We start from the raw sequence: 25,051 nt of genomic DNA on the forward strand, positions 1-25,051 counted from the left end.
CTGACTAGTTGTGGGATCTCAGAGAAGCCATGTCACTTCACCAGACCTCATTTTCCTCATCTGTAAAATGGGTATGAAAACAGGGATTTTGTGAGATGGGATGAGAGAACCTGTGCGAAGCACTTAGCCAGTGCGTGGGAAATCATAGGCGCTTAATAAATAAATCTTTCTACCCTACCTCCCCATCCTCTCTCCTGGTCTCTCTCTAGTAGGAAAGTCCTTGCTACATACGAGTCCTCCGAAGGACCCTGAACGCGGGTGCCCATGGGGACAGAGGGGCAGTTCTTACAGTGGAGTGAATCAACCTCTCCAATCTGAGGCTGAGGCAGATGTGAGTGAACATGGGCGTGTTTACCAATCAGGCCAAGGTGTAGTGTTTCAGAGGGAGGGGTTTTCTGGCAGTGCCTCAGTCTCCCTGGGTGCCCCCATCCCTTTTCCAATAGGTCCCAGCCCCTTCCTCCCCTTCCCACCTTGTTCCTGTGCAGTGAGCAGCTGGGATGGGGGGCCAGGCCAGGCTGCCCCGACCCTGTCCGGCTCCTTGCTCACCGTATCTCGTGTTGAAGAGCAGCTCCACCTGCTTCCGCAGGGGCCGGATCACATCGCCGTGGCTGTCTGAAAGGCAAAAAGCAGCCTGCTAAGCCTCCTCAGTGGCAGCAGCACCCTGCTTCTCAGCTCATGTCCCAGCTCTGCTGGCACCAAAAATGGCCCTGTGGTGGGACCTTGGGATGGAGAAGGCCAGGGGTGGTGGTGGCAGGTAACCTATTCCTTCAGAAATCGCACCCCAGACAGGTCTGCAATTCCTGGGCTTAAATACCTGCTTATGAAGTCCAGTCTAGGGCATTACCAGGCTGAGTGGAGATCTGGAAGTTGTGGCCTAAGAATGATCACGGGCCTTTCAAAATAAGTGTCACTCCAGACCAGCTCAGCAAGTTACTTAACCAATGAGTAAATACTAAGCCTGCAAACAGAGTATGCCACTACCAGGTGGTAGTGGACTTTTGTTAACACTTCATGGTCCCAGCTGCCAGGCTGGGTTTGGGGAAGTGATGCGTCTCTCCTCTGACACCCATTCATTCCATGTCAGGGGCAGATACTCCTGAGATGAAACAGGCCTGTCCTCAGCTTGATCTCCCTTCCTGGCCTGTTCTCACTCTCAGCAGGAAGGGAATGAGCAGTGTTCCTAAAAATGAGCATGTCTCATGGACAAAGCACAAAGCCAATTTTGTGCTTTCAGGCCTAAATTCCACTTGCTCAGGAAGACTAGACTCAGACCTCACTCTTAAGATCTTTGTGGAAAGAAGCACTGTGCATATTAAAACAGAAATAGAAAGCCTTGCAATTTTCCTTCCCAGAAAGAACTGCTGTACCTCTGACCAGGTACCTCCTAGTTCTAGAAAACAGGTCTGTGAACCTCCCACCTCAGGCATCCCACAGGACCCCCACCCCCAAGCGGGGTGTTGGAGAGACATAGGGAAGATGAGGGGCAGGGGGGGCAGCAGAGATGGAGGAGTGGGTGAAATGTGGGAAGTGGTCAGTGACTCACCCTCCACAGGCCTCTCCTCAGGCCGCAGGTCTTCGCTGGGGCCTTTGTCTGAAAAAGAACAGAGGATGCTGGGAAGCCACATTCATCATCTCCTGCACCCTGTGCTGCTAGTCAGGCCAGACAGGTGGGGAATGGCAGGCTGGCAGGCTCTGCCTCTGGAGCATGGCATAGTGACCCCCAGACAAGATCAGGGACCTTGAATGAGTACAGACACCCCACCCTCATCTCCATGCAGGGAGGGCAAGTTCAGAGACCAGGGATCCCATCACATTTGCTGAGTACTCCCCGGGGGCCAGCCCTGTGCCTGCTGTCCTTCCCACTATACACTACGTTCTGTTTTAGGCACTAAGGACGTGCAGGAACAAGACAACGCCTTGTCCTCTTGGTGTGACACAGACATAACACATAATGCCAGATGGTGGCGATGCCATCAAGAGAAACAGAATCAGATAAGGGGACAGAGGGAGGAGCAGGTGGGGGGCATGGAGCCACCCCGGGTCAGGTAGTCAGGGGTTGTGATTGATGAGGTGGCACTGGCACCAGCCCAGGCTGCCAGCAATGGATACAAGCTTATTTCCAGATGCTTGTAGCAAGGATACAGGGCAGCAAATAGGGGAGGTGACTGCTGAGGCTGCATGGGGGTAGAGAGGGTCTCCTGCTGGCCTTGGGGGTCTGAGGAGGGGAAGCTTCCTGCAGGAGGGGAACACCTGGGCTGGGCCCAGTGTCCAGGAAAAGCAGTGGGATGGCAGGGACATAGGCAGGAAGGGAGGAACAGCATGCGGAGGGGCCAAACTCTGAGGTGATGGGTTTTGGCTGGAGGATCACATGCAAATGTGGACAGTGGGAGTGTTTGTGAGGAGGATAGGCCTCGGCCGTGGCCAGGGCTGAGGAGGGCACTGAGGGATTTTCAACATTTGTGACTTGGGAAGCTCACTGGTGCCTTCACATGCGGTAGTAGCCCTTAAACAGCTCTTTGCTGCCCATGACATGCAGCTGTGCTGGGGATGGTGCAGCAGGTGGATCCCAGGTCTGCTCGCCCAGCTTGAGAGAGCAGTTGGTGACGAGGGAGGCAGGACACTGTCCCCGTCCCAGCTGCGATCCTGAGCTGAAGGAAAGGGGCTAATCCTGGGAGAGCTGTCAATGGTCAAGGCCAGTTCACCGACTGAGGGAAGGTGAACCCACACATCTGGGATCACCAGAGAAGCCTGAGTCTTGAGGCTCAGCCTGGAAGGAGCTGGAAGGTTCTGGAAGCTTTCATTTATGTGCAACTACCAACTTGAAAAGGTGGAGGGCCAGCCCTGAGGTTTTGGCCTAAACTTTCCTCAGGGAAATGGAGACACTATGGGCAGTACATGCTGGGTCCACCTGATTCTGCCTGAAGAACTGGCCGCGGGAGAAGAACCAGCAAACTGAGCCCATGACTAATGCCCTGGAAACAGCTCTCAGCCAATGATGGGGGCGACTTGGCAGGTCACTAACCCAGCTCCCTCCTCACCCAGCTGCGAGCTCAGCGTGTGATCCGTGGGCTCGCATGGGCTCAGCTGCCTGCAGTGGTCACACACCTGACAACACGACTGTACTGCCTCAGTCCCACATCCCACCTCGTACTGGGGTGCCCCATCTTCTCCCAAATGAACCAAACACTTGTCTCAGGTCAGCTTCTGGGGGACCCACTAATACACCGGAGTGGGGCCAACAGAAAGAGATGAGTCTGATGGGGACAGAGGGACAAGCAGAGCCACCAGGGAGGGCTTCCCTGGGCAGGTGTCGGTGACAAGGAGTCAGGTATTGTATCTATCCTGGGGTGTAGGAAGCTGCCCAGATGCCACACCTGGAACACCTATTAAGTTCACTAGGTGGCCTGTGAGGGACAGGAGAGGGGAGACCTGGCCCCAAAATCTGTCCCTGCCATGAGCTGTCCATGTGTGTAGTGCCACCCCCCCAGGCAGTAGGACAATCAAGAGCATCGGGTGGGAGATGACCTGATCCAGTCATCACAGGAGCCCAAACTGGGAAGGGCTTCTGCCATCCTTGTTGCTACTCCAAACTGGGCTAGGTCCACTCCTGGGGGGCCTTTCAAAGGCAGCGGGAGGGCAACCTGGGTGCTTTGGGGGCCCAAATTCTGACTGCTCCCCCATTTCAACAGTGAGAAACTGGAAACAACCTCAATAAATGATCAAGGGCATGCCGACATAGCAAGCACCATGCCGCTGCAGAGCTGTGCAGGGCAAGGAAACGAAGGACAGAGTGTACAAAATAGCAACCACACGCATTAGTACGTGTGCAGAAAAACACGGCCTCAGTTTCCTGCTGTCAAACCAGGAGGGAGAAACCTCTCCAATAGAAATGGCACCATGCTGGTCCACTGTCCCCCACTCGCACAGAGCCACCACCATGGACTCCTCTCATACTGCTGTGAGTGCAGCCAGGCGCCATGTGACCCTTTAGTGGCCAGGCCACACTGGCAGCTCATCCTGAACCTCTGGCCAGCTAAGCTCCCCACAGTCTCCACACACAGCTGTCAAGTCTGGTCATGCCCAGCCTAACAAATAATATTCCTTCTTCATCACCAAGGGATCCAAAGCACATCACAACTGATTTAGGACATGAGAAAGATAAAACACATAACCTAACACAGCTACTGTTTTGATATTTCTTTTTTTCTTTAACCAGTGATTATGGTTTCAGCACAGTTGTCAACAGAGCACACTCATTTTTGTGTCTTTTGCATTCCCCCTTGTTGCCTATTTTTAGTGGCTGCATCAGGAGGATACCATTAATGGTGCCCCGGTAGTTGGACTGGTTCTTTCCAATTTTTTATTGTCATCAGTAACACATTTACAAACACCTCTGTGCAAAAAATATTGTCTGTATTTCAGATATTTTCCCTAGGACTGGATTCCTGGAACAACCATGGGGAACTCATTTTCATGGCTCTTCAAGCTGACAAATTTCTTTAAAAAGCAATATGTGCATTTGCATTTGCACCGTGTGAGTACCTATTTCCCAACACACTAGACAAAAGGTCTGCCTAACTAGAAGGTGCAAAAGAGCCGCCCCTGTGCAAGCCCTCATTCCTCTGTGCCTATTCCCTCGCTGTGTTTGTTTACTGGTGTCTCTCTTTTTGGCTCAATCATCCGTTCCTGTTGTGGTGGATACTGGGGTGTACCAAGACGCCCGGCCTGTTGCCCCAGCAGCAGAGACTGTGCTTAGCTGGCAGCCTGGGGCAGTTGCCCCTTCAAGGACCACTCTTCTGGGCCAGCCCACAGCCCATGACCAATGAAGGAGGAATAGAGGCCAGGACATCCCAGTCCAACTGAGAACAACTCCGGGGGGGGGGGCTATTCTGGCTCCAGAGTCCCCATGGGGTTGGTAGAGACCGTTACTGGGGCCACATCATGGCTCAGCCTCTCCCTCTGCCCCCTCGTGCTTCCATCCCTTCCTTTACATAGGTGCTGATCCCAAGGGCAGCCCCCAATCAACACCTCACACATTAAACTCCATCTCAGAGTCTGTTCCCTGGGGAACACAACCCATGACACACGTCCTTGGGCTGTGAATTCTTGTGCATTTCAGCCCAGTGTTCTGGTCCGTCAAAGCCACAGGAACATCAGTCTTGGGTAGAATACCCATTCCTTCCTCAGCCATCTGCAAATTGCATGATCCTGCTGCCTGAGGTACCTTTATCCAACTAACTGATAAATATTCCTGGAAGGACCGAGCCCTTCAGGACAGGACAGCACAGGAAACCTCCCCCAGGCGAAGGCTGGGGTACCCCTGCACCCTGCTTCCCCAGCTGGCCCAGGGCCTGCCCTAGATCCTGATGAGCCATGAGCCAACTCACTCCTCATGCATGACGCACAATGGGTCCCTTCTGATGCCTCGCAGTCATTTATGTAGAAATCTTTTCCAGATCTGTGCCTGGGACTGATGCCCAATCTGTCTGCAATTTGGGCAAACCCTCATCTTGAAGTCTGTTTTCTTTTGTAGCTTAGCTTCCATCCACCATGACTTCTCAAGTACCACAGACGGTGGATCTCAGGTATTAGCTGTCTGGGATTTAACTCGTCAGAAGCTGGGGATTACTCTCATCCACAGCAGCTCTCTGCAGACCCTCGTATCTCCCTAAAGAATGGGACTCTCCTCCCTCGCTCTTTCCCATTTCCAGACTACTCTCTGACAGGGATGGAAGCAAATGAGGGGCGGAGAGGTTCTGCCCTTATTCTGTCACCAATTCACATGGCACCACCCTCTGGGGCCTGCAGAAAGCCTTCTTATTTATTTTTCCAATCACTTGTTTATTTTTGGTAGGGGAAAAATTAAAAAGTACAAAAAAGCATACAGAATATTTAAACATTTCAAACACCCATGTACCCACCAGCCAGAAGTGAATATATGCTGGCATGTGGTCATATTTGCACCCGATTTTAAAATATTAAAATAATACCATTTTTATGTTTCCAACTTTAGATAAATGCTATAGTGTCCATATCCATCTGAACTTGCTTTTCACACTGAACATTACAATTCTGAGTTCTCTTTACACTGTTCATTTAAATGCTGCCAATTGGGCTTTTGCATGGTATCCTTAAGCAATGCCTGTCCCTCTCCTCCTTTCCCTGATGAAGCCCACACTGGACATCACACTCATGTCATCCCTCTTCTTAAAGTTCCCTGGCCTGGTGTGAGTCCCTATTACAGAGTTTTTCAAACTCCAACCACCTGAGTACTGACATCATTTTCTGCCATATCCATGAAGCTTCTATACTATCATTTACATACTATTTAGTTTCATAATGATTCACCTTTTTTTTTTTTAATCCTTACCCAAGGCTATTTTTTTAATTGATTTTAGAGAGAGGAAGGAAAAGAGAGAGAGAGGAACATTAATCAGTTGCCTCCAGTACTTGCCCTGACCAGGAATTGAACCCGTAATCATTTGGTGTGTGGGACAGTGCTTCAACCAACTGAGCCACCCAGCCAGGGCTATAATGATTCACTTTTAAAAAACTTTAACTATCTATAATATTCTTATTTTTATTATCTCTAATAACATCTGTTGATAATGGTTGGAGCTGGGAGTTGGGCACATAAGATACACTAAAGTATTCATTTCAATTTTGTTCCAAAACCAAGTAAATAAAGCAAAACATAAAAAAACCCACTCCTCCTGCCTAGATTCTGCAATAGTGTTTCTGTCTTTGTTCCCCTTCCTCTACAGTCCATTCTCAACCCCATGGTCAGAGTAAATACTATTAAAATGTCCCTTGTTAGTTCCAACCTCCCAGGTATTCTGTATCCTCAGAATCAAGCCCCTACTCCTTCCTTTGATGTACTTGCCCTGCAGAACCCACCCCATCACCTCCCTGACCTCACCTTCCCACCTCTCTTTGCTCTAGCTACCTGGGCTTCCTTGAGAACATGCTGGACATAGTCCACCTCAGGGCCTTTGCATGTGTTGTTTCCTCTGCTGGAAAGCTCTTTCCTGATATCTGCATAGCTCCCACCTGCACCTCCTTCCGGTCTCTGCACCAATGTCACTTTCTCAGTGAAGTCCACTCTGACCACCCAAGTCCTGTAGTAACTGCCCTTTCTGCCCCCAGTTCTTCTTCTCCAGCCTCCTCCTGCCTGTGGGCCACCTGGGCTTACCACCACCTGACTTTCTATTTTACTGATAGATTTGCTTTTTTTTAAAAAAAATGTATTGATTGATTTTAGAGAGAGGAAGGGGGGAAGAGAGAGAGAGAGATTTGCTGTTCCACTTATTTATGCATTCAGTTGCTTTTTGTACATGCCCAGACTGGGAATCGAACCCACAACCTTGGTATCAGGATGCCGCTCTAACTCACTGAGCTGCCCGGCCAGGGCTCAGATTTGCTGATTATCTGTCTCCCTGCACTGGGTAGGATATCAGCCCCATGAAGGCAGGGATTTTGGCCTGTTTGTTTCACTGTTCTTTCCCCAGCACCTCACATAGAATCTGGCATACAGCAAGTACTCAATCATTAGCTGTGGAATAAATGACCAAGTTAATCCTAATGGGAGCTTCTGGGAAAGACTAGTAACCAGACTTATTATAAAGGTCAGCTTCAAGTTTTCAGAAAGGAACTGAGGCTGAACAAGGGAACCAGGCATGATCTGGGTTTCCTCTAAGAAGAATAGTCAGCTCGGCCAGCGTGGCTCAGTGGTTGAGCACTGACCTATGATCTAGGAGATCGAGGTTCAATTCCTGGTGATGGCACATGCCTGGGTTGCGGGCTCGATTCCCAGCAGGGGGTGTGCAGGAGGCAGCCGATCAATGACTCATTATTGATGTTTCTATCTCTCTCCCTCTCCCTTCCTCTCTCTGAAATCAATAAAGACATATTTTAAAAAAAAGAACAGTCAATACCAAGAAAAGCCTGGGGAGTTCCTGACCTTCTATCCATTACGCCCCAGGGAGGTGAGTCCCCAGCTCATTTCTTACCAGTCAGCATCTCCATTCCATAACCAGAATCTTCTGAGGGTAGATGCCCTGGCATTGAGTCTATTATTTCCTCAGAGGTTGGCGAAGGGTCTGGAAATAAAATTCCAAATGACAAGAGAATCTTTTGCCTGCCTCACCCCGTCATGGTCCTTCAGGGACCCCAGTCCTGCATGCCCACAGAGCACGGCCCTTAAGGAAGCTGTTCCCTGGAAATCTGGGAGGGCAGCCTTAATGATCAGAGGCCAGGCAGGCGCCCAGGGGCCTGGGCCCTGGGGCTCCCAGTGGTTACCCATGCTGAACCTCCAGAGGCCAAGTATACCCTCCTTCTCACAGACGTGGAAACTGAGGCTTGGAGGTTCCGAACCTGGAGTCAAACTCAGATCCTTACTCCAGTGACTTTTCTTCTCCCTCCTACCTACCAAATCCCAGGGAAGCCAGGCCAGAGAGGTAAAGTTGGGAGGGGGTGTGGATCTTTAGGAAGGCTGGAGCTGAGACCTGACTTTGGGCACACAGGGCAGATGTGGCCCCACCACCCTCAGGACCAAACTAGAGAAACAACAGCCAGGGTAGGCCCTCGAGAGATAAGAGGGAACAGCCCCAATCTAGATGGGAGGGGACACGGAGGTTCTGGTAGGTCTAGGAGCCCTGTTGTGGGAGTTGTTTGATTCCTGTAGGTTCAAATTGGGGCAGCAGGGGCAGCCCTTCAGACGTTTGTCCCTTACCTGGGACGGTGACCTGAATGATATCCAGATCCTCTGACTCAATTTTGATGGGCCTCAGCCCACCCAGCTCCCCGGAGGTTCCTGCGAGGAGGAAACAGGAGATCCAGTCAAATGTGGACATGAGCTTGGCTGGGCAAGGTGAGTCATTCCAAAACATTTTCATGTCTGTGATTTTGCTAGTAGCACCCAGAAAAAGTCCTATCAGCCCCCATGCTTCTGCCCAGACTACGAATGGAGGGGCAGGCAGGATCTCAGGCCAATCCCGCTGTCTCCAATTTATAGAGCTGGCAACTGAGGCTCACAGAGGGACAGATAATAGTATTGCCATGGACATACTAGGAGCCAGTGGTGATGCCAGAATCCAGGTCTCCCGACTCCTCACAGCACTACCCAAATCTCACCTGCCCCTCACAGCCCCCTACTACCCATGAGCTCCCAGCTGCTCTGCAAATCCCAGAATGCTCTGAGGCTGGGGGGTGAGGGGGCAGGGGTGGGCAGAGCATATTCATTACTGCCCCAGGCCCATGCTCTGAGCTGCTGGGTGGGGCTGCTGGAGGCTGCCGGGTCCTGCTCTTCCTCACCTGGCCCATAGTCTTCAGAGATCCCGCTCCTGTCTGACCTGTGGGAAGGAAGCCGAGAAATGACATGGCACCAGCCCAGCTTTCCCCTATGCCCAGTGCATGCCAACTCAGCATGCACCCTAGACCACGTTTAACCCCAGACCCTTTCCACCGCAAGGTTCCCAGTGCCGGGGACAAGAGCCTGCTTGCTATCCTGGGGTGAACTGTCTGGGGGTCCACCTTCCCCACCAGCTGGGAGCTCCTGAGGCCTAGCTCTGACTAGGTTGGGAGCCAATTCAGCACAGTGGGGGTTTGATCAGTGTTTTTTGGAGGACTGAGAGCTATAGGCTGCCGGGGTCTGGGAAGGGGATTGGGAAGCAAAGCTGGGCAGGGTGCCTAGGATGGACGATTCAGTTAATTCATGGAACTTGTGGGGGAGGCCTGGGCCAGACATGGGAATTTGGGATGAATGGCCCATACCTGGCCCCCAGGGGCCCAGAGTGTGGGTGGGAGGCACTGGTGGACAGTGGCGGGGCTATGAACTGAGTGCAGGGCTTTGTGGACACACAGGGCAGATGCCTGGGTCACAAGGAAGGCTGCTGAGACCAGGTGACATGCAGCTCGTTCCCAATGGGGAACAAGAGTCTCCCAGGTGGAGGAAAATCGACGGTCTCTGTTCTCCTTCACTGTCCCTTTAGATTTTCCCTGCCCACAGTGGGGACACAGGGCAGATGCCTGGGTCACAAGGAAGGCTGCTGAGACCAGGTGACATGCAGCTCGTTCCCAATGGGGAACAAGAGTCTCCCAGGTGGAGGAAAATCGACGGTCTCTGTTCTCCTTCACTGTCCCTTTAGATTTTCCCTGCCCACAGAGGACGCACTGTGTGTGTAGGGGTGTTTGTGTGGGGTGACCCTGTGCCTGTGAAGGGTTGGGAGACCTGGGCACGGAATCCTGAGCCAGCCCTAGGCTTTGCTCCTTCCTGCAGGTGCCACCACCTCAGTCCAGAGTGGGGGTGCCCATGGGCTAGGAGCTGGGGTGGGGCCTTACCGAGCAGTCCCAGCCAGGTCAAGGACAGTGGCACGGGAGACTTCTGCAGAGGTGTCCTCTGGCGGGCTGGCGGGTTCCAGTTTGGTGGGGTCTTTGGTAAACTTGTTCCCTGGGTGGAGAGTAGGGGAGGGGCGGGGGAGATCAGGGTAGAGGCTCTCCAGCCTCCTTCTGCCTGTGGGCCACCTGCATGAAGGGGCCTCTTCATGAAGCTCTTGGGAGCACCCTTGGGTGTGGTTGGCCTCAGCCCCTCCTTGTGGGCTCCATGTCCAGCTGGGCCAGCGTGGGTCCTAAGGAAAGATGCCTCCCTGGGAGAAGGAATAAGGGTCACAGTGCCAGGGCAGGCCAGGGACCTTTGAAGACTGGGAAGGAGGAAGGAGCTGCCAGAAATGGCGGTCCTGACCATGCATACACTCCTGGGGCTGAGGGAGCCCTCGAGGAAATGGGCTGAACCTTCCTGAAGGCCGTACTACAGGACCACTCTCTCATTTAGTTACCCCGGGAACCCAGAGGAAGGCGCTCTTATCACACCCACTTCAGAGATGTGGAAACTGAGGTCCGTAAAACCCTGCCCACAGTCACAAAGCTGGTAGATGGTAGAGCCAGAAATGGGACCTGGGTACACTGCACCCCAAGATCCGTGCTCCCTTTGCTGAACCAGGCAGAGCTGGCCTCCTCCTGAGAGGCGTGCTGCCTACTGATTATAGCCTGGGCTTTGGGGCTACGTGCCTGGGTTTATAGCCAGACCCCACTGCTCACTAGCTGGGCTTCAGGGAAAAGAAAAATCCCCCACTTCATAGGACCACTGAAAACTAAATTAAATGAAAATGAAGTATTCTCACAGCTTAGGAGAGTTCCTGCCCATGTTAGTATTCAGCAAACATTAGCTCTATTATTCCCTGTTCAGGGCAGCCCAGGTCCCCAGGGGTTGTCTGCTTCAGGGAGCTGGGGGCTTGTGTTTTCCCTGGGATGCAGAAGCCACACCCAGGGTCCCTCTCTGTCCCAGGGTTCAGTGTAATGGCAGCTCAAGCACTCTTGGGGGCATCAGCTTAGTGCTTCAAAAAGATAAGATGGTACCCACACATACCTGTGAAAATTCGCTCATCAAACATCCTAGAGAGAGAGGAGAGATGGACATGAGAGCGGTGCAGGCCCAAGGGCTCCCCCAAGCTCAGGGGGCCAGCCTCCAGGTCCCCTCAGTGATGGTCACTCGCGTCCCTCATGCATGGCTACAGTTGCAGACCTGGGCCCCGTGCTGGCCACATGTTGACAGGAGAGGGTATGGTCCAGAACAGCCGGATACCCCCAAATAGCCTGACACCCCAAACCATTTTTCCTCAGCCAGGGGAGGCATGGGCAAGCCCCTAGCCCACTGCTGCAGCCTCCTTTCGAGTCTCGCCACATCTGCTCAAGTGTCCCCGAGTCCACTCTTTCCCAGCAGTCAGAGGGCCCGGCCTGTCAGAATCCTGATTCTGGCCTCTAGCAACCCTGCAGAGGCCCTACCTACCACCCCAGAATGATTCTCAACCTTTTCTCATGCCCCAGCCTCCTTGCAGCCCAGGCGTGAAGGCTGCTTGCTGAGGCCAACCCTTCCACTCAAGCACTGCCCAGCTCTACGTGGAGCGGCCCCTTCTCAAACTCCCAGCTCTGGCTTAACAAATGGGACCTTCTCCCAGAGGCCCCCTGATCACCCTAAATAGGTCCCCTTCACCTACTTCTTTTTCTCCTATTACCCTGTTTATTTCCTAAGCTCTTAAGAAGTTAGGAGGTGTGAGCCCGACTTAGAGAAGCGTGCATTCGTTTGTTCATTCACTCACTCATTCCTTCTACAGATCCGTAGTAGCCATCACTACACACCAGGGACTGTTACAGTTACTGGGGATTCGGCAGTGAGCCAAACACAGTCCTCTTCTCTTTTTGTCTCTACCTCAGCCCAAACACAAACAGCACAAACACTGACCGCAGTCTCTGCTTACTTTATAGTTTAGTGGCAACAAACAAGCAAGCAGGCACATGATTAAATGAATGCACTGGGACCATGCCCTCACGGAGGGAACATTCTGGAAGAGATGCCTGGGGAGGGACCAGTGCAGTGCTGCCTGGAGGCAGGGGGCTGGCTGGCACAGCCTCTGGCCACTCCTCCATCTCTAACCATTTAGGAGGGAGCATCTGGAAGTCTGGGTATTGCCTGAAGCTGCAGGTGTGGGCTTGATGGTGAGTCCAGGTAGCTGTGAGGGCCAGCTATGAGGGCCAACACCCTCCCCAGGGAGGAAGAGGCCACTCCGCTGTTAGGTTAAGGGCTCTGAATTCTCTCCCAGGTCTGCCTGATTCTCTCTGTGAAGTCAGAGAACCCCTTCATTCCACCCCTGCTCCACTGTCGCCTTCCCAGGGCCCTGCCTCATGCCTGCTGTTGCCCCTGCCCAGCCCTGACACCCTAAAGCTCTGAACCCAGGCCTAGCCTGGAGCAAAGGCCGTGGCTCTGCCACCTGCCCCATACCTCTTAATGATGAAGTGGATGCTATGCCGCTCCTCCAGGATCCGCTTCAGCTTGGGGACCCCATAGGTGCAGGGACGTTTGAAGGGGATCTTGTCTGGGATGCCCACTATCTCCACAGCCTCTGGGTCGCAGGCGATCTTCCTGTAGGGGACTGGGACCATGTGGTCTAGGCCCAAGGCTTCCGCTGGAAGGGCAATGGCAAGGCTGAGTGCAAGATGAAGGCTGCAGGACACACAGGCCTAAGGGCCATGGTCACCATCACCTCCCACCTTCCTGGCACTTCTGGCTACCCAGTGGCCATGCTGAAATGTCATAGGCTCCCATCTCACTCAGGGATGGTCAAAGTCCTACCTGGGCCTATGAAGCCCGACGTGACCAGGACCCCATCATCTGTGACATTATCTCCTTCCTTTCGCTCCTCTGCTTACTCAGAGGAAGCAATTTCCAGGTGGAAACTTCCTGGTCTCTCTGTTGCTTCCCTAACACACCAGGCACACACACACCCCAGGGCCTCTGTTTTTTTTAAAAATTTTTTTTATTGATATTGGAAAGAGAAAGGGAGAGGGAGAGAGAGAGAGAAACATCAGTGATGAGAAACTCATCAATTGGCTGCCTCTTGCACACCCCCAACTAGGGAACGAGCCAGAAACCTGGGCATGTGCCCTGACTGGGAATCAACCATAGTCTCCTGGTTCAAAGGTCGATTCTCAACCACTGAGCCACACTGGCTGGGCAGGGCCTTTGCTCTTGTTCTTTCTTTTAGATACTTTTCTCCCAGTTAACCATAAGCTCCCTCTCTCCTTCTCCAAGTGTCTGCTCAAATGTCACCTCATCAGCCTAAAACAGCCCCACCCCACCCCTCCCTAACCCACCCTGCTTTGTTTTTCATCCCGAGTTTATCAAGACCTGACATTGCAAACGTGCTCATCTACACATTGGTTTACTGTCTAGAGCCTAAGCTCCATGGGAGCAGGGGCATCCATTCACTGCTCCATATCTGGGATCTAGATAGGGCTGGCACACAGCAGCTGCTCCTTGCATTTTCAGTGAGTGAATAAATGTCTACAGGAAACTCCCAGGCTCGAGGTGGCTCCTGGCAGGACGTCATTGGCCACAGAGGTGTGCCTTTTCCTCCAGGGAGGGGCCCAGCACTCCTCTCACTCTTCAATGACATCAACAAGATGCAGGCTGGAAGCTGACAGCTTTGCTGACAGCAGTGTAGACAGAATCCGGGCTCATGAGCGGTTAACTTGTTCTTTTCTTCCAGACTGTTCGGTCTGGTCTTGCGCATTTCAGTCATGCACTTACATTCCAGTGCTACGTGTTTATTCATTCACTAACCAAACACTATTTGAGCACCCACTGTGTGTTTGATGGTACTTTCTTAAAAAAAAATGGTTTTTAGAGAGAAAGGAAGGGAGAGAGAAATAAAGAGAAACATCGATTGGTTGCCTCCCTTATGCTCCCTGACCAGGGATCAAACCGGCAACCTAGGTATGTGTAACCTTTTGGTGTACGGGATGACCAGCTGAGTCACCTGGCCATGGCTTGATGGTACTTTCATGTGTCCCTGTTCTCCCCAAGGCCTGGGAGATCTCAGAAGACGAGCTGGGCTGGGTGTCCACTCTTGCCTTGTCACTCTGATATCTCCCAAGGGTCCCACATCTCCTCACTGTTCCCCGAGCCCCTCCCTATACTGGCTTTGTCTGTGTCCCCACCAGGTTTTGTCCACGTCCTGACAGTACCAGGCCTGAGCCGGATCCTCCTCCAGCTACGCCCAGACCAGGGCAGAGCAGAACTGTCTGGGGCCCTGCCAACATTGTTTTCCTGTTGATGCAGCCCAGGTCTGCGTTGGCAGCTTTGGCAGCCAGATCCCACTGTGAAGTCACACTTAACTCATTGTCAAATTAAACCCCTGAAATCTCAACAGCTGTCAAACCATTTCTTCCCTCTATGCTCCACCTCCAACATTACCAGCCACGCCCCAGCCCCAGCACTTGAGCAATGGGTTCCTGAGTCTATGTGAATCTATCTCCACTTGGGTTTATCAGACGTGCTGGGCTGTCTTTTCAGCAGCAACGAGCTCCAGTGGACAGAGGCACAACCCCACCTAGTTTCCAGCGCAGCAGGGCTGGGAAGGGGAGAACCAAGCCACCGCGCACAATCCGAATTCCTTTGTCTCAACCTCTACCCAGGTGACAATGTCCTTGAGGCTTCCTGAAGACTGCCCCTGCCCCCGTTTCTTTTGTTTCTTGCCCTCCCTGCATCTCCAGCCCCATCACCTCATCCAGAATCAGTGGCTGAAACGGCAAAACCAGGAGCAGAACCTGTTCATGCAGGGTCTGCAGGATGCCTCAGGTAGCCTAATGTCCTCACCCATGGGATCCCCCAATACTCACAGGGAACCTCCTTCTCCCCAGGGCAGCTGAAGGCAAAGCTGAGAAGGGGCAAGACCTGGACCACTCTAAGCCCAACACTCCTTGGATCTGGCTGTGGTGGGGCCCAGGTGCTGTTGTCTAGAAAAAGTTCCACATTCTGGAAACATCAAGAGCCCACAACAGGCCAAAGACTGGGGGCTGAGTGCCAGCTAGGCTGGAGCAGAGCCCTCCCCAGCCTCCTTCCCCTGCCTCCCATGCAGTTCACACCTGCCTGGGGCCCAGAGGACTCAGGTGTAGACAGCCCTCCAGTATAGCAGTACTGGGCAGAGGGGGGAGTGGGTGGGCCAGGGGCCCACATCAAAGGCACCCAGGCTATCCCAGACTCCTCACTAAGGCCTCGAGGGCCTTGCTCAGCCCCACCCCAACCTGGAACTGCCAAGCCCACATGCCCAGGCCTCCTCAGCCCCAGCCTGGATTAAAGGGCACCTCCTCCATGAAGCCACCAATGACTCCCCAAGCCTAATGAGAACTCACCTTCCTCTGAGCTGTCCTCTCTGAGGGCTCCCATCCCTGTATGCTACCACATACTAGTGTGTGACTGTGCACCGCTGCTTGCCACTTAAGACACATCTTCAGCAGCTGCTGATGCACCTTGAGACCAGAGTTAGCTTGGGTGCCTGGCACAAAGTAGGGGGGGCTCGAAATGCATGACTGATAAGTGTGTCAATCAGTAAATGTGTGTGAAGAAAAAAGAAGGAAGGAAAGCAAGACTGGTATGTGACATAGTAAGTATGCATGTGGTTGTCAACTCTGGTTCCTGGCACAAGGGCTCATAAAACTTTGTAATTTCCTGAGTGATAGGTGAGAAGGGCATCTTTTGTTATCCATAATAAGCCCCTTTCAACCATACCTGACAGGGCTTTGGGGGTCCACCTAGCCCAGGCTAATTCTCGAAGAACAAGTGGGAATTTGCCCCCAAAAGATGCAAAAGGGCATGCCAGGCAGAGGGCACCCAGGCAGAGGCAAGGAGGCAGGAGGTGGCATGGTGCTGTGGGGAATTTGCAAGTAGCCCTTTTTGATTTAACAGCCTGCCCCCGAGCTGCCTGCCTCCCACAGGTGAGTCAAGGTCTGGGGCTCTGCCATCAGCCCCACCCCTAGAGAATCTAGAAGAGAAATATTGACACAAACCACCCCCTACCCAGACAGGAGATGACATTAGTGTTGATGGCATGTGGGTACCAGCATATGGCTCCGTCTGTCATGTTAGGGAACACAAGTGACTGCCATGTAATGAGATGCTCAACACGCTGCTGCGGCCACACAGTGGGCCACCGCCCACTCACCATATCTGCTGTTAAACAGGATCTGCACGCACTCCCGGAGCGTGTTGATGTCCTCGGTTTCCTTTATGAAGGCGTCCCACTTCTCTATCAAAACACAGGAGGTACAAGTGAGGGCCAGTCAAAGACACGACCCCACGGCCCGGCTACCTGGTGATGAGACGCACTTATCCTGGCTGGTGCTGTGCCCTAGAGACGGCCACACTTTCTCCATGGCCCCAGGGCCCTGGGCTTTCCCCTCCAGAGCCCCAGAGACCAGCCTCAGCCTTTCCACTCATTTCCACCTGGGACCCTGATGCCCCAGCCTCCTCCCAGATGCAGCCCCACACAAATCCAGGATGCTCTGATGGTCTCCCCACCTGCTTTCTCCTCTTGCCCCTATGGGCAGTGGATACTGGGCAGGCTCAGCCTGCCCATCCTGGGCTCCTCCTGCGCCAGACAGGTAGGAGGTTGGGAGAAGGCTCCCTCCGAGTAAAGAAAGGCTGAGTCCTGACCTCAAAGACCTAACCCTCATGCCTCATACATCTGGGGTCTCATCCAGCCTCGGCCTTGTCGGTTTCCCCCAAACCCTCAACCCTGCTGGCCTCTTGTATGAAACCAAAGCCTCTGCCTCAATTTAATATAACAAGGGTGATCGTTTGTCATCATAATTACAAAGCAACATCTTTAAGTTATTAAGTGCTTATCTGTGCTAAGCACTTTTTATATATGTATATAATCCTACTTAATCCCTCATGACAACCTTTAAACAGTTATTATTTCTATTTTTCAGATGGGAAAACTGAGGCTCAGAGAGGCTCAGTATTTTGCCTGAGATCACCCAGCTAGTACCCAGTGAGGTTCTATCCCAGTTTGCACCCCTTACCCTTACCCACCATGGCCCCTCCCATGATGCTGTTCCATCTGGATATCCACGTTTCCTCCTTGCTAGGGATGGACCTTGTTTGGCACAGTGGGGTCTCCACTCTCATCCCAGGGGACTAGGTTTTCTAGAAAGAGCCTCTCACTGAAGATGAGGAGGCTGAGACCTTCAGGAGGCAAAACTGTTGGAAAGTCTTACTTCATCCCTCCTTGGTATAAATTAATCCCAAATGTTCCTGTTCTCAGTTCTCTCTGGGGTTCTTTCAAATTTGTCCACATTTTTTTTTTTAAATTTTTTATATATCTTTATTGATTTCAGAGAGAGGGCAGCAGAGGGAGAGAGAGAGAAACACCAATGATGAGAGAGTCATTGTGGATTGAGCCCACAACCTGGGCATGTGCCCTGACCGGGAATCAAACCCCGATCGCCTGGATCCTAGGTCGATGCTCAACCGCTGAGCCACGCCTGGCCAGGCCCACATTTTTTTGATACTCCTTGTTTCAAGAGGTGGTTTAATTTCCCTCTCTCTTTGAGTATGGACTGGATCAAGCTTCTGGCTTCTACTGGGTAGAGTATGGCGGAAGTGACAGTGATTTCTGAGGCTAGGTCATAAAAGACAAGTGGCTTGTTTCTTACTCTCTCTGAGATCACTAACTTCAGGAAACCAGCTGCCATATTGTGAGGACACTCAAGCAGCCATGCAGGGGCCCACGGAGTGAGAACAGGTCTCCTGCCAACAGCCACACCACTGAGCTTAGAAGTGGATCCTCCAGACTCAGTCAAGCCTTCAGATGATCATGGCCACTGCCGACACCTTGATGACAACCTCATGAGAGATCCTGAGCCAGAACACCCAGACGAGCTGCTCCTGAATTCCTGTCCTACAGAAACTGTAAGATATAAAGGCTTGTCGGTTTAAGCTAAGTTTTGGGGCACTTTGTTATGCGGCAATACGTTAACTATTACACTCGGGTTTTACTCACAAGTCCCTTGTGCAGAGCTGTCCTCCTTTCTCTCACAAAGAGCTGGCAGACACATTTTCATTTTATCAAGCACCATCCCCAGCCCCAGCTTCCCACTCTGGTCAGGGTGCTGCCACGGGCACTGTCCTACCTGACTTGTCATGGACAATGGAGAAGAGAATGCGCTTGGAGGCATGGACGTTCTGAATGAGAGGCCCACCAGGCCCGGTGGGCTTCTGTCCTGGACAAGGAAAAGGAAAGGTACAGGTTCGAGGTGGAGACTCCAAGAGGCTTCACCAGATCTGGCCTCAGTGCATAGGCACTGGCTCTGGGATAACAGTCTTACCCAACACAAACACCCCAAAACGGAGTCCTGTGATCATGAACTCTAGGCAAGTTCCCTAACCAGAGGCCTGAGACATTTTTTAGCAGAGTCTGCTATCCAAACAGCAGATCAGGGAGGGCAGGATGTCTGAGGTCACCTTTTACAGGTGGGAACAAAACAGTCATGTAAGTCCCATTGCCCTACTCAGCCCACACACGTGTATGTGAGTGTGCATTCTTTTTTCTCCTCATAATAATAACAACAGTAAATATAACTTGTGTCAAGCTTTGGATGTGTTTTAATACAGTTCTCAAACTTGAATGTATACTGGAACTACCTGGTGGACTTGTCAATTTGCAGAAAGCTGGGCCCTGCCCCCAAAGCTTCAGACTTAGCCAGACTCTGCGGGCCCTGAGAATGTGCATTTCTAACATGCTCTGTCATTTAATCATGATAACAACACCTCGAGATAGGTAATACTGGCATCTCCATATTATAGATGAGGAAACTGAGGCTCACAGAGATAGAGATTTGCTCCAGGACACTTAGCCGCTAAGTAGAGAAGCCAGGATATGAACACAGGTCTTTCTCATAGCTGGCTCTTCCTTCTCTGATGCTTCCAGGATCCCTAATCCAGTGGGTATATAGTAGTTGCTTATTAAATGCATGTGACCGATTAGCATGTTTTCCATAGACTCCTCTGGGAATCCTCTCGGGTGTCTCCTGGTCCCAGGCCAAGGACACTGTTCACAGATGGTTGAGTGAAGGCCTGGCATCTGACTGGGTCTAAGCTAGGATGCCATCTGCCTAGCCCCAACCCCTTGCCCTGACATTCCTCCTTCAGTTTTGGGAGGACCTGAGTACCCTGACTTGCCCTGGAGGGTGCCCTGCATGAATGACGTCTGTCCCACCCCCAGACTTGGGGGTCCCAGCAGCAGCTTACCACAGCAGTCAGGGAGGTCTTGGGCAGCGGGAGTCTTGGACTCAGGCCCAGGCCGGCCGAGACCCAGGTCACTGGGGGCAAGTGGGCATGAGGACACCTCCTGCTTGAATTCTCTCACAGCATGGTTAGGGAGTGCAGTGCTGTACAGGAAGCTGGCCATGGAGGAGGAGGTGGCGGTGGGGGGCAGGTCCTGGGGTGGCCCCTTGGGGGCCTGGGCATGCAGGCCACAATCCCGAGCCCCCTTGGCTATCAGCGAGACACCGTTCAGCTCCACCAGGGCCTTTGAATCCCGCCCACCATCCTCAAGTGGCCTGGGCAAAGGAGAGAAGGACACATGATGGCTTTGTGCACCTGTCCCGCTGGCTGCATTTCTTGTGCAGCCCCGTAGCTCTCCCTCCACAGAACATGACAGCCTGTGAGGTGCACAGGACAGGAGCCATTCCCCATTTTACAGGTGGGTATGCAGGCCTGGGGTGGGGCATGATGTGCCCAGGGGCACACAGCTGGGCACCGGAGGACCTGGGACTGCCCTCCACCTCCATGCCCTAGTCGACCAACTGTCTTTTCAGCTGTAGTAAATTGTCTCTGAAGTCTGTGGTGCTGTTGGTGCTATTTTCTCCCCAACTAAATAAGTCTCTTCCAGCCTCTTTGCAACACAGAGGCCCCCTGGGAGGATTTCCGTGACTAAATGCCTGGCTCAGATCACACTCCACGACAGGGAGCTTTTACAACCAGGGTCCCCTGTGGCAGTCTGAAGTCCCCACCCCTCTGGCTGGGTAAGGGACCACAGGTGTTGAGCCAGCATGGAAGCAGGTCACCCTCCTAGCCTTTCCTGGCCAGGCCTTTATGGTCCAGCCACAGACCCTGGCCCACTCCCAAGGAGGCTGTCTCACTCACCTCTTGAGCTTGAAGCGGATACGATGGCTATGCTCCAGGATGGCCATGAGGGCCTTGGGGTCATACTCAGCTGGCCTCCGAAAGGCCAGGCCCTCGGGCAGCCCCTGCACAGCAAGCAGCCCTGGCTCCCTGAGTAGCCTCTCGTAGGGCAGTGGCACCACGCTGGCCCTTCCCAGGGCCTCGCCTGTGGGGGGAGGGGTCGAGGAGAGGGCCTAGTATGAAAGGGCAGTCAGGATGGGATGGGGGCCAGACATGCTCTAGAGCTGGGGCCCTGCTGAGTGACTCCCCTTGGTGCTGGGTTCCCAGGACACAGAGCCCCACTTATTTAGCTCCTTAAATGCAAACTTCACACAGAATAACCCCCATAGGCTGGTGGGTGGGGATTGTGGATAAGGCCCCATTGTCTGAGGGCCAGGCTACCCAGAGGGGTCCCTGCTTCCTTTGCCTTTCTCTTCTCCACTCTGGGCATTTGGGTGGAGGGAAAAGCAGGCCTGGGGCTATGGGCAGGAGGTGAGGAGGGGAGAGGGGTGAGAAAGATGAGAGAGAAAAGGAGGCAGGAGAGAGATTGCAAGGAAAAAGCCACAGGGAGAAAGGGCCAGGAGAATGAGAGAGAGGGAGAGGGTAAGGAAGACAGGACACAGGGAGGAACAGAGAGGATTCAGAAAGACAGGAGAGGCAGGCCGAGAAGATGGGAAGGCTGAGGGAAGGGGTGAGTAGAGGGGAGACTGACTAGGAACTGAGGGGGTGGGTGGGCTCATAAACATCTGTTGTTGCCTCCATGCTACAGCCCCCACCCAGAGCCAGAAAGAGGTCCCTCACCTCATCGCCACCTCTGATTCTGTCCAAGGTGGGGAAGGGGGCCAGGGCACAGTGGGCAGGGGCACAGGGGCTCTGGGCATGAACGCCGCAGCTGACAAAAATGTCTGCAGTGGCACAACCACGAGTAACACAAGTCCTCTTGTCCCAAGGTGGCCAGTGTGCTCACCCAGGACTTCTGGGTTCCCTATTTCCCCCTCAGCCTTCTTCTCCTGACACCTAAACAACAGCAGGAGTTTCTTCACAGACCTTTGCTCCACAGAATCAAAAACTAAATAGGGAAAAGAATAAAGCTGACTTGGGTGAGACCCTGAGGGACCCGCCCAAGGTCACCTAGGGAGTGTGAAGGCTACCACTGGGCCCTGAGACTCTGCAGCTTGACACTTCCTAAGAAAGGCCAGGCCTATCCCTCCCCACCCCAGCAGGAAGGACCTGGCTGACAGCCTTCACTCAGTCATTCAACAAACACCCTCTGAACACCTGCTGCTGCTGGGCCCGACCTGCAGGCTGGGCTCCACAGAAACAGCAGGCACAGGCCCTGACCCAGCTGAGAGCAGCTGGGCTAGTGAAGGGACAGGGCTCGGTACCCCCAAGGGGTCCCTAACCAGTGTGTGGGGGCATCCTGGAGCTAAGCCTTAGAGTAATATGGTGCCCACTGTACAGAGGAGAAGGCAGTCCCCAGAGGCACAGTGGCACAAAGGCCAGCAGGTGTGAAATGAAGCCGCAGTGTGCTGGAGAACAGGAAGTGGTTCTACGAGGTGGGTCAGCCCAGCTGGAGAGGTGGGTGGGGAGGGGGTGTGGTGGGCGCTTAAGCCACACTGAGGGTGCTGGGGCGCCCACGAAGGCAGTGTGGGGAAGGGCATGGTCAGACTTGTACTTTGGGAAGATGCCCTTGGTCACAGGTAGGTAAGGGCAGCAGTGGCCGTTTCCAGGTGAGAGCTGGCAGTGACCAGTGCCAGGGCAGGGGCAGAGGGGATGGTGGTTCAGGAAACGGAGCTGAGGTGAAAGACCCACATCTAGGGATGCAGGATATAGGAGAGCTGGGGGCAATGCCCTATGCCTTGAAGTATTGCCTAGGGTCCATACTGGGGCAGAAGAAGGGAACCTCTTCATCTGGGCGGGAACTGGGGCTCCCACCCACCTGGGGACCCCAAATGGAATGAGGAAGGATCTTACTATAAAGAACATCAAACACCTCCTCTACCATCTTCCGCAGAAGGTACACATCTGAGCCATGCTCCAGGGTAGACCGTGGGATGTTCCGGCTGCCAACCTCACCCCGAGGCACCTTCTTGTGGTGCTCTGCCTCCGGCTCCTTCCATGAGGGTCCTCCTGTGGGACACAGAGCATATGGAGGGGCTGTGGTGAGCACCCATCTCACCACCTGCCCAGTGAGCTACAATGTCCCTGCCCTGTGCTGAACCCAGCAGTGAGGCACCCAACACAAAGTGCAAATGAATGAATGAATGAATAAATGAAGAATTAATCAGTGAGCACACCCTGTCTAGGGCCAGGGCTGGTCATGGGGCCCGGGTCTCATTCCTGGCCATCTCTAACTTGCTGTGTGACCTTAGACAAGTCTTTCCTCTCTGGGTCTGTCTGTGAGTTCTCACAGGAGACCAGCTGGCCTGGTTCAGAGCTGGGGTTCAACAAATGTCTGTTCCACCCATCCTTTTCTGTGCTTTGACACTAATGCTCTGTCTTAAACAATGAAGGCCCCAGTTTTCTGCTCTGCCAAGTAGGGAGATGATGAGGACCCTACCAGGAGGCTGAGAGTCCACAAAGCGGCAGATTCATGCTACGTTGGGCTAGGGTGGGGAAGCTGCTAGAAACAGTGTAGGAAAGGAGATGAAAAGAGGGCCCAGAGGCCCCCTCCCAGCTTGAAGCCTGCTTTCCTCCGGGGATCTATGAAGCTTGAAATAAACCAGCCGAGTTCCCAGTGCTATAAATAGTGGCTCTGCCTGGCTCCGGGAAGCCAGGTGCACCTTCCTCAGGCCCCAGTCTGGCTCTCAGCCTGGCCAACTGGGGGCCACAGGCCCTGCCACTGCCCACCCTACCCTGCGCCAGCCCCCCCCCCCCACCTTAGAGGGGTGCAGGCTCTGAGGGCTGAGTGGGATGGGGAGGCTGGCTGGGGAAACAGCTGAGCACACCCTGCCTAGTAATGATATGTCCAATGCTAGGGGACAGCTTTCCCTAGCTGGGTGTAATGAAAAAGCTAACACTGGTAAGAAAATAGCTGGCATTTACTGAATGTGAACTAAGTGCCAGGCATTGTTCTAAGTGCTTGTCACGTAGTAATTCATTTAATCTTCAGATCAACCTGTGAGGAAGGTAGCACTGTTCTCTCCTTTCACAGATGAGGAGGTTGAGGCCCAGTAGGTAGCAGGTGGCAGGGCCAGGATGTGGCCCCAGGCATCTGACTCCAGGGCCTGCTTTTAACTCAAGAGCTCTGAATCCCAAATCATGGGCCTGAATGTTGATCGAGTGCTGGCCTTCACTGCTTGGGACAGGACCTAATCCTGTAGGACCTAATAATCCAGCAGAAAGGTGATGGTGACTTCCCGCAGTTTACTGCAAAGCTGAGGCACTAGGTGCAGATGGAACTTTAGAGCATGGGAGGCTGGCATGGTGTGAGGAGCAACCACAGTACAGGTTTGAGGGGTAGAGGGGCCCAAATGGGGCCTGTGGTGGGAGGCTGGGGTGGCACCTGTCAGATAAAGGAGAGAATGAGGACCTTCCAGGTGGGGAACAGCAGGGCAAAGGCAGAAGTGAAAAGGGACACACGGCTGGGGATCTAGCCCTGCAGCACAGTGAGCACAAGGAACATGGGGAGGCAGAATGCAGAGGCAGGGCTGGGTCAGGAGGGGTCCTGAAGGCTCAGGTATCCATGAAGAGTTGGGCGCTTCAGAACGACCCCTCTGCCTTGGGGCTTCTGGCCCACAGCCCTGAATGTCAGTTTCTGTTGAGAGCGATCAGGATCCCTTGGCAGGGCTCCTGGGGGTGCCCACGCTCCATCTCCCCTATTGTGAAGGGGTGTAGCAGAAAGAGCATGGGTTTCAGAACCAGAGGCCTGGCCTTGAAGGCCACCTCACTCACTTATCAGCTATGTCCCTGGGGAAGTGGCTTATACTCACTAAGCCTAGTTTCTCGTTTGTAAACCAGTGGTAACTGTGCCCTAAGCCTGCTGGGGAAAGTGAACAGCACCAGCACGTGACCAGGCTAGAAGCACTAACTGCTCACATTTCCTACGCTCTGCCGGACATGTCCTCAGTCACTCCATCCCCATGAGCCACCAGGAGGTGGCTCCAAAATTATGTTACCATAATAATGACAGTGCTTACCTCATAAGGTTGATGTCAGGATAAATGTGTTGGCATTGTGAAGGGTGTTGCATACAGCAGGTGCTCAATAAGTATTAAACAAGTGTACTCAGCCTGTGTCAGGGACGCACAGGAACTGGGCCACACACTGAGCCTCAGTGTCCCCTTCTGTCAATGAGTAGATAGGGTTGGCTGGGTCAGCCAGGCTCTATCAACTGAGGGGCTGCTGTATGATTCCAACTAAAACTGGGACTGCCCCTGCTAATGCCACATCAGGAAGGTTGCACAACCTCCTCCTGTCCACGGCGTCCCCCAACACGGAGTCACCCCAGTGTTGTTCTGGGGGCCCAATACCCTGGCATTCTGGAGCCCCAGG

General features: G+C 53.3%; 1 protein-coding gene across 4 annotated transcripts in view; it reads right to left on the minus strand.

Annotated features, from left to right (window-relative positions):
• GTF2IRD1 (GTF2I repeat domain containing 1) overlaps window positions 1–25,051 on the minus strand; it is a 99,522-nt gene that overhangs the window by 41,708 nt on the left and 32,763 nt on the right. For all 4 annotated transcript variants that reach the window (XM_081132504.1, XM_081132502.1, XM_081132501.1 and 1 more), the window contains exons 4-16: window positions 22,532–22,687; window positions 20,540–20,723; window positions 19,643–19,953; window positions 18,526–18,615; window positions 16,554–16,637; window positions 12,833–13,016; window positions 11,423–11,448; window positions 10,339–10,447; window positions 9,313–9,350; window positions 8,732–8,812; window positions 8,010–8,099; window positions 1,544–1,591; window positions 547–612 (exon numbers count right to left, since the gene is read on the minus strand). In XM_081132504.1, the coding sequence (XP_080988630.1) occupies window positions 547–612; window positions 1,544–1,591; window positions 8,010–8,099; window positions 8,732–8,812; window positions 9,313–9,350; window positions 10,339–10,447; window positions 11,423–11,448; window positions 12,833–13,016; window positions 16,554–16,637; window positions 18,526–18,615; window positions 19,643–19,953; window positions 20,540–20,723; window positions 22,532–22,687 (1,467 nt within the window). The remainder of the gene's footprint in view (window positions 1–546; window positions 613–1,543; window positions 1,592–8,009; window positions 8,100–8,731; window positions 8,813–9,312; window positions 9,351–10,338; window positions 10,448–11,422; window positions 11,449–12,832; window positions 13,017–16,553; window positions 16,638–18,525; window positions 18,616–19,642; window positions 19,954–20,539; window positions 20,724–22,531; window positions 22,688–25,051) is intronic.

The sequence above is a fragment of the Miniopterus schreibersii genome, assembly GCF_964146895.1.
Source record: "Miniopterus schreibersii genome assembly, chromosome: 3".
In the NCBI taxonomy this organism is placed as follows: domain Eukaryota; kingdom Metazoa; phylum Chordata; class Mammalia; order Chiroptera; family Miniopteridae; genus Miniopterus; species Miniopterus schreibersii.